Here is a 13,428-nt window from a genome sequence, read left to right on the forward strand (position 1 = left end):
ATTGCACAAACATAACAAGAAAAGCAAACAAATTCACTCATTCAAAACTTTTACCAAGAAATATATATATGGGAAATGGACAAAATGGAGAAGTAAAAGGACTGAAATTATTAGGAGCTGCCTGGCTATATGTGCATTGATATATACTTTTCACACATATAGAAATAATGATTTTAAGAGAAGAAAAAGAGTTAATTGTCAACTGAGGCAATGAAGAAAGCTTTGCCAGCTTCAGCTCTCCTCCCTGCATAGATAGGGACTTGATATGAATTTGAAATTTTTTAAAAAATAAATAAAGATTCGATTTTTATTATAGAGATAGAGAGAGAAAGAGAAGGGTGTAAGTAATTTTACTATAGTGGAGTGAAAGCTGAGGCTCAAGTGTTTTGAAAAAGATTTAATTTTGAGTTGTGGGTACCTTTTAGATTCTATTGCTTGTATGTATATGAAATTTAATTATGACTACTGTATTGAGAAGAGGAGAGAGAGAGAGATATGGATGGGAGTGTATTGAAGAGAAGAAGTGTGTGAAGTGAGAGGTGTAATGAATTGATGCAGCAGGTCTAGTACCAGAAACTTGGCAGAAGGTTTTTTAACCTTTTCCCTCTTGAAAATAATTCACGATTCCTCTTTCCATTCGCATCTTTCTCTCTCCTCATTTACTTACATGCACTATTTATCTTTCTCTCTCTCTCTCTGCAGGGCTCTCTGGCAATAGGATGTGATTGAACATTACAAAAGCCAGAGCCTGCTCTTTCTTTCCATTGCACATTTTTCAAAGTAGTTATATCCTGTTCATCATCTTCCTCCTTTACTCTCTCACTTTCACTCATGTCGGTGAATGCAAGACTTCATCTTTCTTCCTAGCTTATCCCTTTATGTTTAAGAATAATACCAACTTCCTCATTTGTCACTTTCTATCGAATAAAATCTCATCTTTGAGGTTCAGATAGGCTCCAATTCTTCTATCTATGAGAACTGGGCTATGGCTACTTCTTGCAAACGATTTCTTCTCGGATTCGTGGTGGTGTTGCTGAGCTTTGCTTCTGTGGACTGTGATGCTGACGGTGAGTGTTTGAGAACTACTTCTGTGGAATGGAATTGGGGTTTAGTATTTTATTCATTTAATTACTGTCTAACTTTATGTAACAAAGTTCGTTATTGTTATTGTTCGCCCTTATTTTATAATAATAATGTCATATACTCACCTTAAAGCTTAAACCTTGTGTTTTTTTGTCATTATTAACTTATGACTTCTCAAATTCCTGTTACATCATTTAACCTTCAACTGTGTGACACTTTTTTTTTTTATTTATAATGTTGAAACACACACTGTCATTCTTTCCCCTCTTTGATATTTTGTGGCTTAATTAATCAATATTTTTTAACTTTGTGATTAAGGTATTGTTTTGCTGGAGATAAAGAAGTCATTCAGAGATGTTGATAATGTGCTGTATGACTGGACTGACACTCCATCTTCAGACCATTGCGTCTGGAGAGGAATTGACTGTGATAATGTCACCTACAATGTGGTTGCACTGTGAGTTTGTAAATATTCTTTCTTTTGTTTTTCAAATTTAAATTCCATTATTTGGCAATTTGTTGTTGTATATTTTGAGATTTCAATTTTATCATTATTGAAATTACTTGTACTGATTTTTTATTCCTCCTTTAATAAGCTCATCTTTTATATGCATTGTAGTAATCTTTCAGGCTTGAATCTTGATGGAGAAATTTCACCTGCTATAGGGCAGCTAAAGAGCCTAGTTTCAGTGTAAATTTACTACAGTAGTATTTTGTTTCCAATTTGAATAAGTTTCCAGCAATCTAATTCTATGATTTTGCATCTCAAACTAGTGACTTGAGGGGGAATCGGCTCTCTGGTCAAATCCCGGATGAGATTGGGGACTGCTCTGCTCTACAGAGCTTGTAAGTTCATATTTTTATCCATGTAATTTTCGTTATAGTATGTGCTAAAATGCTATGAATAATCTGAAGTATTCATTGATCTTGATTGCATTACTTTCAGGGACTTATCATTCAATGAGCTCTTTGGTGATATTCCCTTCTCAATTTCAAAACTGAAGCAACTGGAGACTTTGTAAGTCGAATTGAATTGCAATTATTTTGATTTGCTTCAACTTATTTATCTTCTTCATAATGTGTTTTACATGACAGGATTTTGAAAAACAACCAGCTTATTGGTCCAATCCCTTCAACACTCTCACAGATTCCTAACTTGAAAATTTTGTGGGTATTTTATATCCTGACTCATTTCGACTATGATATTGATAGATTTGTGATGAAGTGCTTCATTTCATGCTCCAGGGACTTGGCTCAGAATAGATTGAGTGGAGAAATACCTAGATTGTTGTACTGGAATGAGGTTCTTCAATACCTGTGAGTTTATCTCTCTCAAATTTGGCTTTGGTTGCTCCCAGTCGGGGGAAGACTCGTCGTTTTATTTCCTTTTTTTGTTTTTTGGTTCAGGGGGCTGAGGGGTAACAACCTCCAAGGTTCACTCTCTCCAGATATATGTCAGCTATCCGGCTTGTGGTATTTGTAAGTTGTTCATCCTTGCTTAAAGCTCTTGGCACGTTTTGAACACTTTTTTTCAGAGCAGTTTATGTGTCTGTAATGTGGCAGTGATGTTAGAAATAATAGCTTGAGTGGTCCGATTCCTGAAAACATCGGCAACTGCACTTCGTTCCAGGTTTTGTATGTATCTGAGTGGCAGCATATTTGGTTTATGGTACAAGTTTGCTGTGGTTAAGTTGAAAACTCTTTTTTGATGCTAGGGACTTGTCGTATAACAATTTAACGGGGGACATTCCATTCAATATTGGATTTCTTCAAGTTGCTACCTTGTAAGTGTTAGGTTTTGTGGGTGCTTTTATTTATACTGTTTTTAATTTAATACTACCAAATAAATCCTTGCGTTTGTAGGTCCTTGCAGAATAACCATTTCTCTGGGCAGATTCCATCAGTTATTGGTCTTATGCAGGCATTGGCAGTGCTGTAAGTAGCTTCACCCATTACTTTGCTTTTCCTGACATTTGAATTTGAAATTGAATCACACATATATCTGTTGTTTCAGAGACCTAAGTTTTAACATGCTGAGTGGAACGATCCCTCCAATTCTTGGAAATTTAACCTACACAGAGAAACTGTAAGTTATTTTTAAGTCTTGAAAGAAAGCTCCCTAGACAATTATGTAATGTTTGGTGATCATCTGGAACAGGTATCTTCATGCAAACAAGTTAAGTGGATCAATCCCCCCCGAGCTTGGAAATATGACAAAGCTTCACTATCTGTAAGGATGTGTCTTTTACTCATAACACTAGCGATAGTGATAGGATCTCTGTTTGGCAATCATTGACTCTTGTTTGTTTTGTTAAGGGAATTGAATGATAATCAGCTGACAGGGCGTATTCCACCAGAACTTGGGAAGCTTACAGACTTATTTGATCTGTAAGTAGTTGATTCATAGAGTCATCCATCTTATACCACCAATCTTTGCAGAGTTTGACCTCCTACTTGCAGAAATATAGCTAACAATCATTTGGAGGGGCCGATACCAGATAATCTTAGCTCCTGCACAAACCTTAACAACCTGTGAGATTCTAATCACGAATCTCGGTCATTGCATTAGAATTAGATCCATAGGTCTCAAGTTTTACATTCTGACAGAAACGTGCATGGAAACAAATTGAATGGAACTGTTCCCTTGGCATTTCAAAAGCTTGAAAGCATGACTTATTTGTGAGTTTACTCCTTACTTTGACTTGATCATCTTGATGTTCATTTGTACATAAATGAATTCTGAAATTCACTCTTTAATTTGATGGTTAGGAACCTATCCTCCAACAATCTCAGAGGCCCCATTCCCATTGAGTTGTCTCGTATTGGCAATCTGGACACGCTGTAAGTGCTCATTCAACTGCTCATTCGGCTGTTAGGCTCGTTATCTCATTTCTTTGATTGACTGGGACAGAGACCTCTCCAATAATAACATCAGCGGTGATATGCCCTCCTCTCTTGGCGACCTGGAACATCTCTTGAAACTGTGAGTTCTCATTTTCTCTGTGCACAGCTTCTTGCACAACTTAAATATTATTCGCCTTCTTGCAGAAATTTAAGCAACAATGCTCTGACGGGCTACATACCGGCTGAATTTGGCAATTTGAGAAGCATTATGGAGATGTAAGGAAATGCGAACTACTAATTTATAACTTCAGAACTTACTAATGGAGTATCATATATATCTCTCTTTTCAAATTGTTGTGCAGAGATCTTTCAAATAATCACCTTTCTGGTCAAATTCCCGATGAGCTTAGCCAGCTTCAAAATCTCTTCATGCTGTAAGACCTGTGTGTGTGCATTTGTGCGCTTGCGCCATCTTTCTTTATTATTATTATTATTTGTAGAAATGTCCTTCCTTTTTAATCACGGATTGTTCGTAGGAAACTGGAATACAACAATATATCGGGTGATGTGATGTCGCTTGCCAACTGCCTCAGTCTTACCGTGCTGTAGGTTCACAGTCAAAGCCATGTTTAACTCATAATGTGTAATGCAGTTTCTGTGCCTTACACTCTCATTGTTACAGGAACATTTCATACAACAATCTTGTTGGATTTATTCCCACAGCAAAGAACTTCTCCAGGTTTCCACCTGAGAGGTTGGATATTCCTCTTTAGTTTACTTCATAGTCGTTAGTTCTCTAATTCGGTTTTAAAACACTCCTCACCTTTTCCTGTTTTCAGTTTTGTAGGCAATCCAGGACTCTGTGGCTATTGGCTCAGCTCAAACTGCCGTGCACCTCGACCCACTGAGCGAGGTGAGGGCATGCCATCCCAAGAAAGCCATGTTCTGATGACTTATGTTGCTTACTAATGGCCTAATATTATCATCGCATTTTGCTTTGCAGTCTCGATTTCTAAAGCAGCTATACTCGGAATAGCTCTTGGAGCTATGGTGATTCTTCTGATGATCTTGATTGCAGCTTGTCGTCCCCACCATCCGAAGACTTTCACAGTTGGGCCTCTCGATAAGCCAGGTTTGCCATATTGTGTTTCAGTATCATCATATACTTGCTTTGTCTATAGGTACATTCTCATAGATGGATTCGTCTCGTGTATAGTTAACTACTCGTCTCCAAAGCTTGTTATCCTTCACATGAACATGGCTCTTCATGTGTACGAAGACATAATGAGGATGACGGAGAATTTAAGCGAGAAATATGTTATTGGATATGGTGCATCGAGCACTGTGTACAAGTGTGTACTCAAGAACTGCAGGCCTGTGGCTGTGAAGAAACTCTACTCTCACTACCCCCAGTGTTTGAAAGAATTTGAAACCGAGCTAAACACGGTAGGGAGCATCAAGCATCGGAATCTCGTTAGCCTTCAAGGATATTCACTGTCCCCTTCCGGATACCTTCTGTTCTATGACTACATGGAAAACGGAAGCCTCTGGGACGTCCTTCATGGTAAGCTCTGTGGGATTGGATCATGACCTATGTCTAGACGTGTGAATCTTGATGAAAAAATGCAATCTTGCAGGGACTACAAAGAAGAAGAAACTTGGGTGGAACACCCGTCTTCGCATAGCACTAGGCACTGCACAGGGGCTAGCGTATCTTCACCACGACTGTAGCCCTCGGATCATCCACAGGGATGTGAAGTCGTCCAACATTTTACTGGACAAGGACTACGAAGTTCATCTCACGGATTTTGGCATTGCCAAGAGCCTATGCACATCCAAGACTCACACTTCGACGTTCTTGATGGGAACTATTGGTTACATTGATCCTGAATATGCTCGGACTAACCGTCTTACAGAGAAGTCTGATGTGTACAGCTATGGGATTGTGCTTCTTGAGCTGCTTACCGGATGGAAAGCTGTGGACAACGAGTCAAATCTACACCAACTGGTGAGTTTTTGTTGAGGCTTACTAGAAATGAAGGATTTGATTTGTTAAAATGATTTTGTTATATCAGATTCTGGAAAAGGCAGCAAACAACTCAGTGATGGAAACTGTGGACCCGGAGATCTCGGAGACCTGCTCGGATCTGGGGGATGTGAAGAAGGTGTTTCAGCTGGCTCTGTTGTGCACGAAGCGACAGCCGTCGGATAGGCCAACGATGCATGAGGTGGTTCGTGTGCTGGGGAGCTTAGTGCCCCCACCTGCGGATGCTAAACCGACAGCACCGGTGTCTCTCCTCCAATCTGGGAAAGGCTATAAGGATGAGTATGCAAATCTGAAGACGACTCACTTGATCAACTGCCCTTCCATGAGCACATCCGATGCCCAACTATTCCTAGAATTTGGGCAGGTGATTTCTCAGAACAACGTGTGAACAAGAATTAATGTAGAAAAACTTAGTGGCGGCGGCGGCAGCAGCAGCAGTAGTTGTAATTATGATCTATCTGTCTGCTTAATTATTTAGCACCTAATCAAATTTGAGATGTGAGTTTCAAATTTGGTTGGAAATATCAATTATTGTACTGTAGTAGTGGGATTTTTGGGTATGTATAAAAGGGACCACGACCACTCTTTCTTGGATATTTTGGGCTCACACTCCTAGGCAGATGGGGGGTACATAAAATTAAAATGGAGCAATAATTGTTGTGGACCTCTTATCTTGACAGAAGTGGTGTTGGTGTTGCAGTTGTGGGTTTAATTTTGTGAAATAGGGTCCACCTTATGGCCCTGCATCCATCCTGTACCTGCCATGCTAATACGACAACACCTCGGTTGATCTATACATTGCTCTCGGTTGTGTTGTGGCTCGTGTTTAATAATGCATTCTTGGTCGAGCTCTATCTTATGACTCATGTACAACAATACCTTCTCGGGGAGTTGCCTCACCTCTGCTTGGGCAATGGCTCTTATTCAAATTCGACAAAGTGATATTGAAGTTATTAGCAAATGGCAACGTTACTCTATACTGCTATAAATTGATGGTAGTATATTTTTTTGCTAGGAGATTAAATTAATGCGACATGCTAATCACAATTTTAGTGTGTATCTACATTTATGCAGATATTGGCTCTGTTTCAGTCTCATTTCTTTTGTTAATTAGTCGATAACTGAAATAAAGAATAACAATATTTTGTTTGGGATTAGAAAGTGAAATAAAGAATAAGAAAATAAAAGGTGCATGGATGAAAGTTGGTTTGAAGGAGGTCTGAAGCTCTTCTTCATCTGAGCATAACGACCCTTTTTCTTCATCTTTTCCAACATCATTTGGAGGTTTTCTAGATGTAGGTATTTTGATGGCAATCAATTCATAGTGTGAGTTGTGACCTGCTATTATCTATTCTATTCTTCCTCAACAATTCGGACTGTTTCTTCAGCATCATTGGGTAATTACTCGTCTCATTTTAGTTTTTAAATATGCAGGGATGCTTCATTTCTTTTGTGTTGCTTCTTTCCTATGGACCACTACAATTGCTTTCACTTTGCACTTAAAACTGATTAGAGCCGATGTTTCATTTATATGTAACACCACTTCCTAGTCTAGGAGCACATAAAATCAATGTTAATTTGATTTCTTCTCGTTCGTATGCTATATTTACAATTTATTATTACAAGTATGGGTGTATTAGAGCTACTTTACTACTTTACTTTAAATCTAGTTTTTCACGTGCACCATGCAATGCAATAGTATTTCTTTTGGTTATGCCTTGAAATTGTTTAAATCAACATGTGTTGGCATTTCTCTGTCAATCATCTAATCTAAAACTTGTGTTAGCAGTTAGATGATGAAAATGAAGCTCAAATGAAATCTGTCAATGAATGTAGCTAAGAATATGTTTTCTTTTGTTTATAATGTTTTGTTACTTTATTATAAAATGCAACTGTTGTTTAATCTGTTTAGGCCACAACCATCTATCTCTAACTCTCATTTTTATACCTGCAGGTAGTTCATTATGTAACATTTTATGCGCCTGCGATTCTTTTCAACGGCTTCACCTATTTTCAAGAATGCCACTCGTGTATGTAGTGACCTGGATTTTTGTATGCTTTCATGTCCCCTATTTGGCTGATTAAAGTGTTTCTTGATGGCAGTGGGAATGCCAGATATGAAGGTGAACTCTCTTCCAAATGGGAACAAGCTAGTTAAAAAAATATGCTCATTGCCTACCTATCAACTATATTGTTCACATGGATATATACCAGATTATGATCTAATAATACTTGGTTTTTATATATCTTACTTCAAAGTATTTTTGTCCGATATTTTTTATGTTGTCGTGAAAGTCCAACTATTTATAGAAAGCAGCTGTATTATAGTGTGTTGCTGAATGTGAATTTAGAGAAAAAAAACTAGTGTAATTCTAGAGGGCTAAGTGTTGTCATATGACAGGCCTTGATTGGATCATGGTTCTTTTAACGACTTCATTCATAACATCTTTTGGCTTTCTGTTCTTGATGTTGGCATAAAACTCCTTATGAGATTCTACTTCTTATTCCTCGTTTCCTAATACTTGTATTAAGGGCCTCTTCAACTCGATAGCGTACGGTCTCAACTCGATCTGTAAGTCTAACTGTCAAAATCTTTCAATCAACCCGAAATGAAATCCTTAACTGATATCATTGGATAATCGATTCAGTTGATCTTTTATCCTGCAATACCCGACAGATAAGCAGCAGGATAGTGAATTAGTTCCACTGAAAACCGAGGGCCAGAGATAGCAGTTAAGTTCTTGACTGCCACATATTTGAATTGGAGATTCTATTCTTTTGCAAAAGATAATTGATGAGGAATGATTGCTGCCTTTCATGTGAAAGGGATTGAGCTCTCGCAGGTGAACTAGTTTTCTGAATTGTTATGTAAGTACAACTTGTGATAATTGTACCAGCTCATATTTGTGATCAAGAATTTTTTTATAATTTGAATCTTTGGTCTTTTTTATAAATATTGAGGTGTTTAAATTCTGTGTGTTGATCTCTCTATTTGATATTCCATAGTGTTTCAATGTGATATTTGAGTTGGGATATATTTTTTGGTAACCATACTCATGCTGATGGTGTAAAGTTGAATTTATTTCATTATAGCTCAACTAACCCTGCTTCCATAGAATATATTATGGGGATCCTTTTTTCAATATTTCAAATGATTTTCCCCTGCCATGCCATGTAAATCAGGTGTTTCCATGTTGCATAGATATGGATCTGTTGGATTCCCTAATTAATAGTAGTATCGTATTTCCAACTGTATTTGCTCTATACCAATCCCAACATCAATTCTGGCATCATAATGTTTTATCATCGCAAGCATAAACATAGACTTGTGCTGATTTTTTTTATCTTGAACCAGAAAGTTGAAATACTAGTACCATCTTGTAACAAATGGAACAGACTACAAGCAACTAACATATCAGTTGAAGAAAACAATTTATATACTATATTCTATCCCTCAAAAATCTTGAAGAGCAGAGATGAGCTGATGATGAGTTTGAGTTGGACTTTTTAGATTCTTAAATTTTTTACACAAACTCATGTGCTGATTCAGAGCTTCTTCATTCCCAATCCTTTTCTCTGATCCCTTCACCGCCTCCGAGCCATCGCCCCAAAAATCGGTCGCTTTATGTATTCCCCTGTGTATTATACTAGTTAGTATGTACAGGAATTAATGCTCAACGGAAACTGGGATTTCAAAAAAATTCAATCTTTTTTCTTTCCTTTTTTGCTTCTGAATTAAATTTGCAGGGCTTTATGTTCTTTACCTGCCTGGCTGCTCAATATGCTTGAATCTTGAATTCTTGCTATCTCTCCTTTTCCCACTCACTTCCTTCTACAACAATCTCTCCACTCATAATCACATACTACATTTCAGGCTCTTCCTTCCTTTTTCTACACAAATTGAACTAATTACGGAGTAATATATAGGGATTTTATCTGTGAATTGTATGTAGATATGAAAGAAAGGTTGGAAAGATTTTGTGGAGTATGAAATGCTTACCGTGGGTAATTTGGACAGAAGCTGCCATCATCAATGATTGGATTAGCAACACTAAAAATCTGCCTTTTGCTCACTGTTGTCTCAGACGACGAGCCTGGATCTCCTAATCACGTCACAATCTATTAAAATTGGTCATAATTATAATATTATTCTATTGTATATGAGAGATAGAGTAGGAGGAGTCCAATAGGAGATCTATCTTTCAGATTTTTATTGACCATAAACAGTAATCCTATTCATAAAATGTGAGAGTATAATTAATGGTAAAGTAGAACAAAGAGAGAGAAAATATGTATAAAATGAAAAAGAAAAAAAAGTTAACAAATAAATTGCAAGTTATTTTCTATATTTAGCAGTATAAAACTAATTTTAATGGAAACAAGGTGAGACTATCATTAATATGTACTCTCTTCGCGAATATGAATTCCGTTTTTCTATTTTGGTTCAATCGCAAACAGGAATTCTGGTTCATAATTATTATAAATAGTAAAAAGGCTCCACATTCCATCAACTCATTCCACTCACATATCATTTATATACAAGTGGGACTCATATTCCACTAGCTTTCTTCCACCCCTAATATAAAAAAGTGAGTCAATATTCAACTAACTTTTCCAATCTACTAAGTATTCTTTACATTTCTTAAAACTTGTGTCCACAATAAGAGCTACTCCTATTGAGGAATGGAGAGAGTACTAATTATTGCTATATGTAAAAATGATTCAATTATGAGAGAAATGATGGAGTAATACTTTTAGTCTTTTAGACTCCATAATTTGACAATATGCATCGAATAGTACTTAACAATGAATTAAGCTTAGCTCTAGAAGGCACATTTTATGTGGTTTTGGATTGCATTCGATCCATTAAAATTTGTCATAACCTATAGGAGGAGAGCATTGGGGCGTATAATTAACTAGAGTCACAATGTACTTTTAATTTCGTGCTGCAACATGGCATGTAACATGCAACATGTAAACACTACCATGCAATATATATTTGTGGAAGTTATAGATGGATTTATGCAGATTGCATAATAGTTATAGGTAGATTGCATTTTTATATTGTTGAGTTGCACTATAAACATAAATTTTCTATAATGCAAAAATAAACTACTCCATAAACGTCTATATATATAATGTAAACTAAACAGTCTATATCTATAATGCAAAACTCACTAATATGAAATGCAGTATGCCTATAACTATCATCCAATATGTCAAAATCCATCCACAACTTTTACAAATGCATATTACATTGTGGTATTTATAATATTATATGTTACGTGCCACGTGGCGACACAAAATTGAAAATATCGTTAAACACCAATCAATATTTTTAGAGCACAAAGACTTTGTGTCACAATTTAGTCACATGTAACGTATAACATTTCAATTAGTCACATGTAACATGTAAGCAAATAAATGAGATGTAACATCTACCCAATTGTTTGTTATAACCAATTATTCGTTTCAATCAAGTCATGATACTTATCCTTTTATTTAGCAAATTCACAGCCGCAAGCAAATCATGCTCTAGGTTTATAACTTTCATTTTAAAAAAAATTGATAAGTTTTTCTTTAATTTCATATTAACTTATTTTTAAATGTAAATTTGTTTTAATATTTATGTTATTAAGATTTAAGCTTGGTGTTTAACAATATTTTTTGGTTAAACTCAGGACCAAAGAGACGAGTAAAATTAAATAAAATTAGAGGGGCAAAGAAGGGTTAGACTTAGGACCAAAGAGACACAAAGTCTTGTTCAAATATTTTGACGTCTCTTATGAATATTGATCTTGTTCAAATATTGATTGGTCAGAAATCAACTATATATTTTCACTTTTAGACACAAAGTCTTATTCAGTGCCATTGCCAGCTGTGATTGGGCCCAGAACCTAAAAAACAAACCAAGGAAGCCCTCATGCTTTCAACGTGTGGTACCAACACTATTCCAAAAACCGCCAAAGTGTCACTCTCCGCTAATCAGCTTGTACCTTCCTATTTTTAGAGCACATAACAATATTAAATCTATTCCAACGATTTTTAGGAATAATTTTTTCAAATCTACGTATAAATTTTTTATAATTACCAATCGTAGAGTTAGCGAGTGGAAATATTTTTATATTATTTGTGTTTTCTTTTGTTTTATCACTGACTTATGTTCTCTTTTAGATTATTCTAATATTTTATAATTGGAGTATAACTTTTTAATATATGTATTCACAAATAATAAAACATTTCAATATAATGGGAATATTTCGGCTTTAGAAATTAATGATTTCCTAATTTATACGTTTCACCTAGTTGACTACGTGGGAATTAGGTGGGATGTTTATCCCTTCAACAAACATAAAATATTCTTATTGCTAAATGTCGATATGATAAATTAGGAGTTGATGCTTGATATGACTTTATAGCCCACACAATATTTATTTGTTGAAATTGTGAAAATCAATAATATGATTCTTAGAAACTATGAAAATCAGTATAATAGTTTTTTTATTATTATAAAAAGGCCACTTCACATCTCAATCTAAAAATTGGTCCACGAATTCTTTTTATAGTAAATTTGTAGTATGATAACAGTGACCAGTATAAATTAGAGAAGCAAAGAAAACATTATCACATTTAGTGGAGTAATATATATCATACCCATAAAAATAGTTTTTTTTTTATAATCCGTTTCATAAAAATAAATTTATTTTTATAAATTTTTTTAAATTTCTCTCTTCTATGATCTACATTTTCCAATAACAATACTTCAATCTATTTTTCTTTTTATATATTTTTTATTTTATTAATTGCACGTTAAAATTCATGCGGTCTCCAACTCCCTATTTTTATGGAAGGTAGAGAATACATATGTAGTTTCTCACTTTACATGTCATGATAGTTAATCTATAAATTTATAATCGTAGTACTAGTAAGTTTTCATTTTTAATAATAGTACAAGGGTGCTAGAAGGGCAAATAGGTTCATAATTCTCAAACATGGAAAGAACATGTTCATTAATATGGAAAGAAGCAAATAGGTTCATAATTCTCAAACATGGAAAGAACATGTTCATTAATATGGAAAGAATAATTAAATAATATATCAAATAAATTTGGCAAACAATTTATAACCTTAAATCGCTTATTCAGAGAAAAAAGTACTCCCTCCGTCCTAATAAAATTGAGACAAAACGTTTTGATATGAAGATTAAGAATTTATATTAAATAAATAGAAGAGATGAAAAAAAGTAGGAAAGATAAGAGAGAGTAAAGTAAATAATGGAATAAAATAAGAGCGATTAGATATTTTGTCTTTTATTAAAAAAAGAAATGACTCAACTTTGTTGAGACGGATTAAAAAAGAATACCGACTCAACTTTTATGGGACGGGAGTAAAAGAAAAGGCAAAGGGGCAAAAAGGGAAAAACGGAATAGAGTGGAGAAGGAAAGAAGAGAGAA

At 35.3% G+C, this 13,428-nt stretch overlaps 1 protein-coding gene and 1 long non-coding RNA gene across 4 annotated transcripts; one reads left to right on the forward strand and one right to left on the reverse strand.

The window, feature by feature from the left end:
* Positions 1-497: 497 nt before the first annotated feature.
* On the forward strand, positions 498-6,570 carry LOC125190252 (LRR receptor-like serine/threonine-protein kinase ERECTA). Of its 2 annotated transcripts, XM_048087498.1 has the most exons (28): positions 498-587; positions 703-1,067; positions 1,402-1,540; positions 1,703-1,774; positions 1,858-1,929; positions 2,030-2,101; positions 2,179-2,250; positions 2,329-2,400; positions 2,491-2,562; positions 2,647-2,718; positions 2,799-2,867; positions 2,947-3,018; positions 3,098-3,169; positions 3,242-3,313; positions 3,400-3,471; positions 3,544-3,615; positions 3,691-3,762; positions 3,853-3,924; positions 3,995-4,066; positions 4,132-4,203; positions 4,290-4,361; positions 4,464-4,532; positions 4,610-4,681; positions 4,767-4,840; positions 4,931-5,059; positions 5,144-5,491; positions 5,565-5,935; positions 6,003-6,570. In XM_048087498.1, exons 2-28 carry the CDS (start codon positions 986-988, stop codon positions 6,360-6,362), a joined length of 2,937 nt encoding a protein of 978 aa, XP_047943455.1. In that variant the 5' UTR covers positions 498-587; positions 703-985; the 3' UTR covers positions 6,363-6,570. The 2 variants fall into 2 exon arrangements, with proteins under 2 accessions (XP_047943455.1, XP_047943456.1); XM_048087499.1 differs by lacking the exon at positions 498-587 and having other exon boundaries at positions 685-1,067; positions 1,714-1,774.
* A 2,730-nt stretch (positions 6,571-9,300) lies between these two features.
* On the reverse strand, positions 9,301-10,076 carry LOC125191375. Of its 2 annotated transcripts, XR_007171092.1 has the most exons (3): positions 9,975-10,076; positions 9,739-9,865; positions 9,301-9,609 (listed from the first exon to the last, which is right to left on the reverse strand). It is a non-coding gene; the product is annotated as an uncharacterized LOC125191375 (long non-coding RNA). The 2 variants fall into 2 exon arrangements; XR_007171091.1 differs by lacking the exon at positions 9,975-10,076 and having other exon boundaries at positions 9,739-9,967.
* Between the last annotated feature and the right edge of the window lie 3,352 nt (positions 10,077-13,428).

Source organism: Salvia hispanica, chromosome 5, assembly GCF_023119035.1.
Source record: "Salvia hispanica cultivar TCC Black 2014 chromosome 5, UniMelb_Shisp_WGS_1.0, whole genome shotgun sequence".
Classification (NCBI taxonomy): domain Eukaryota; kingdom Viridiplantae; phylum Streptophyta; class Magnoliopsida; order Lamiales; family Lamiaceae; genus Salvia; species Salvia hispanica.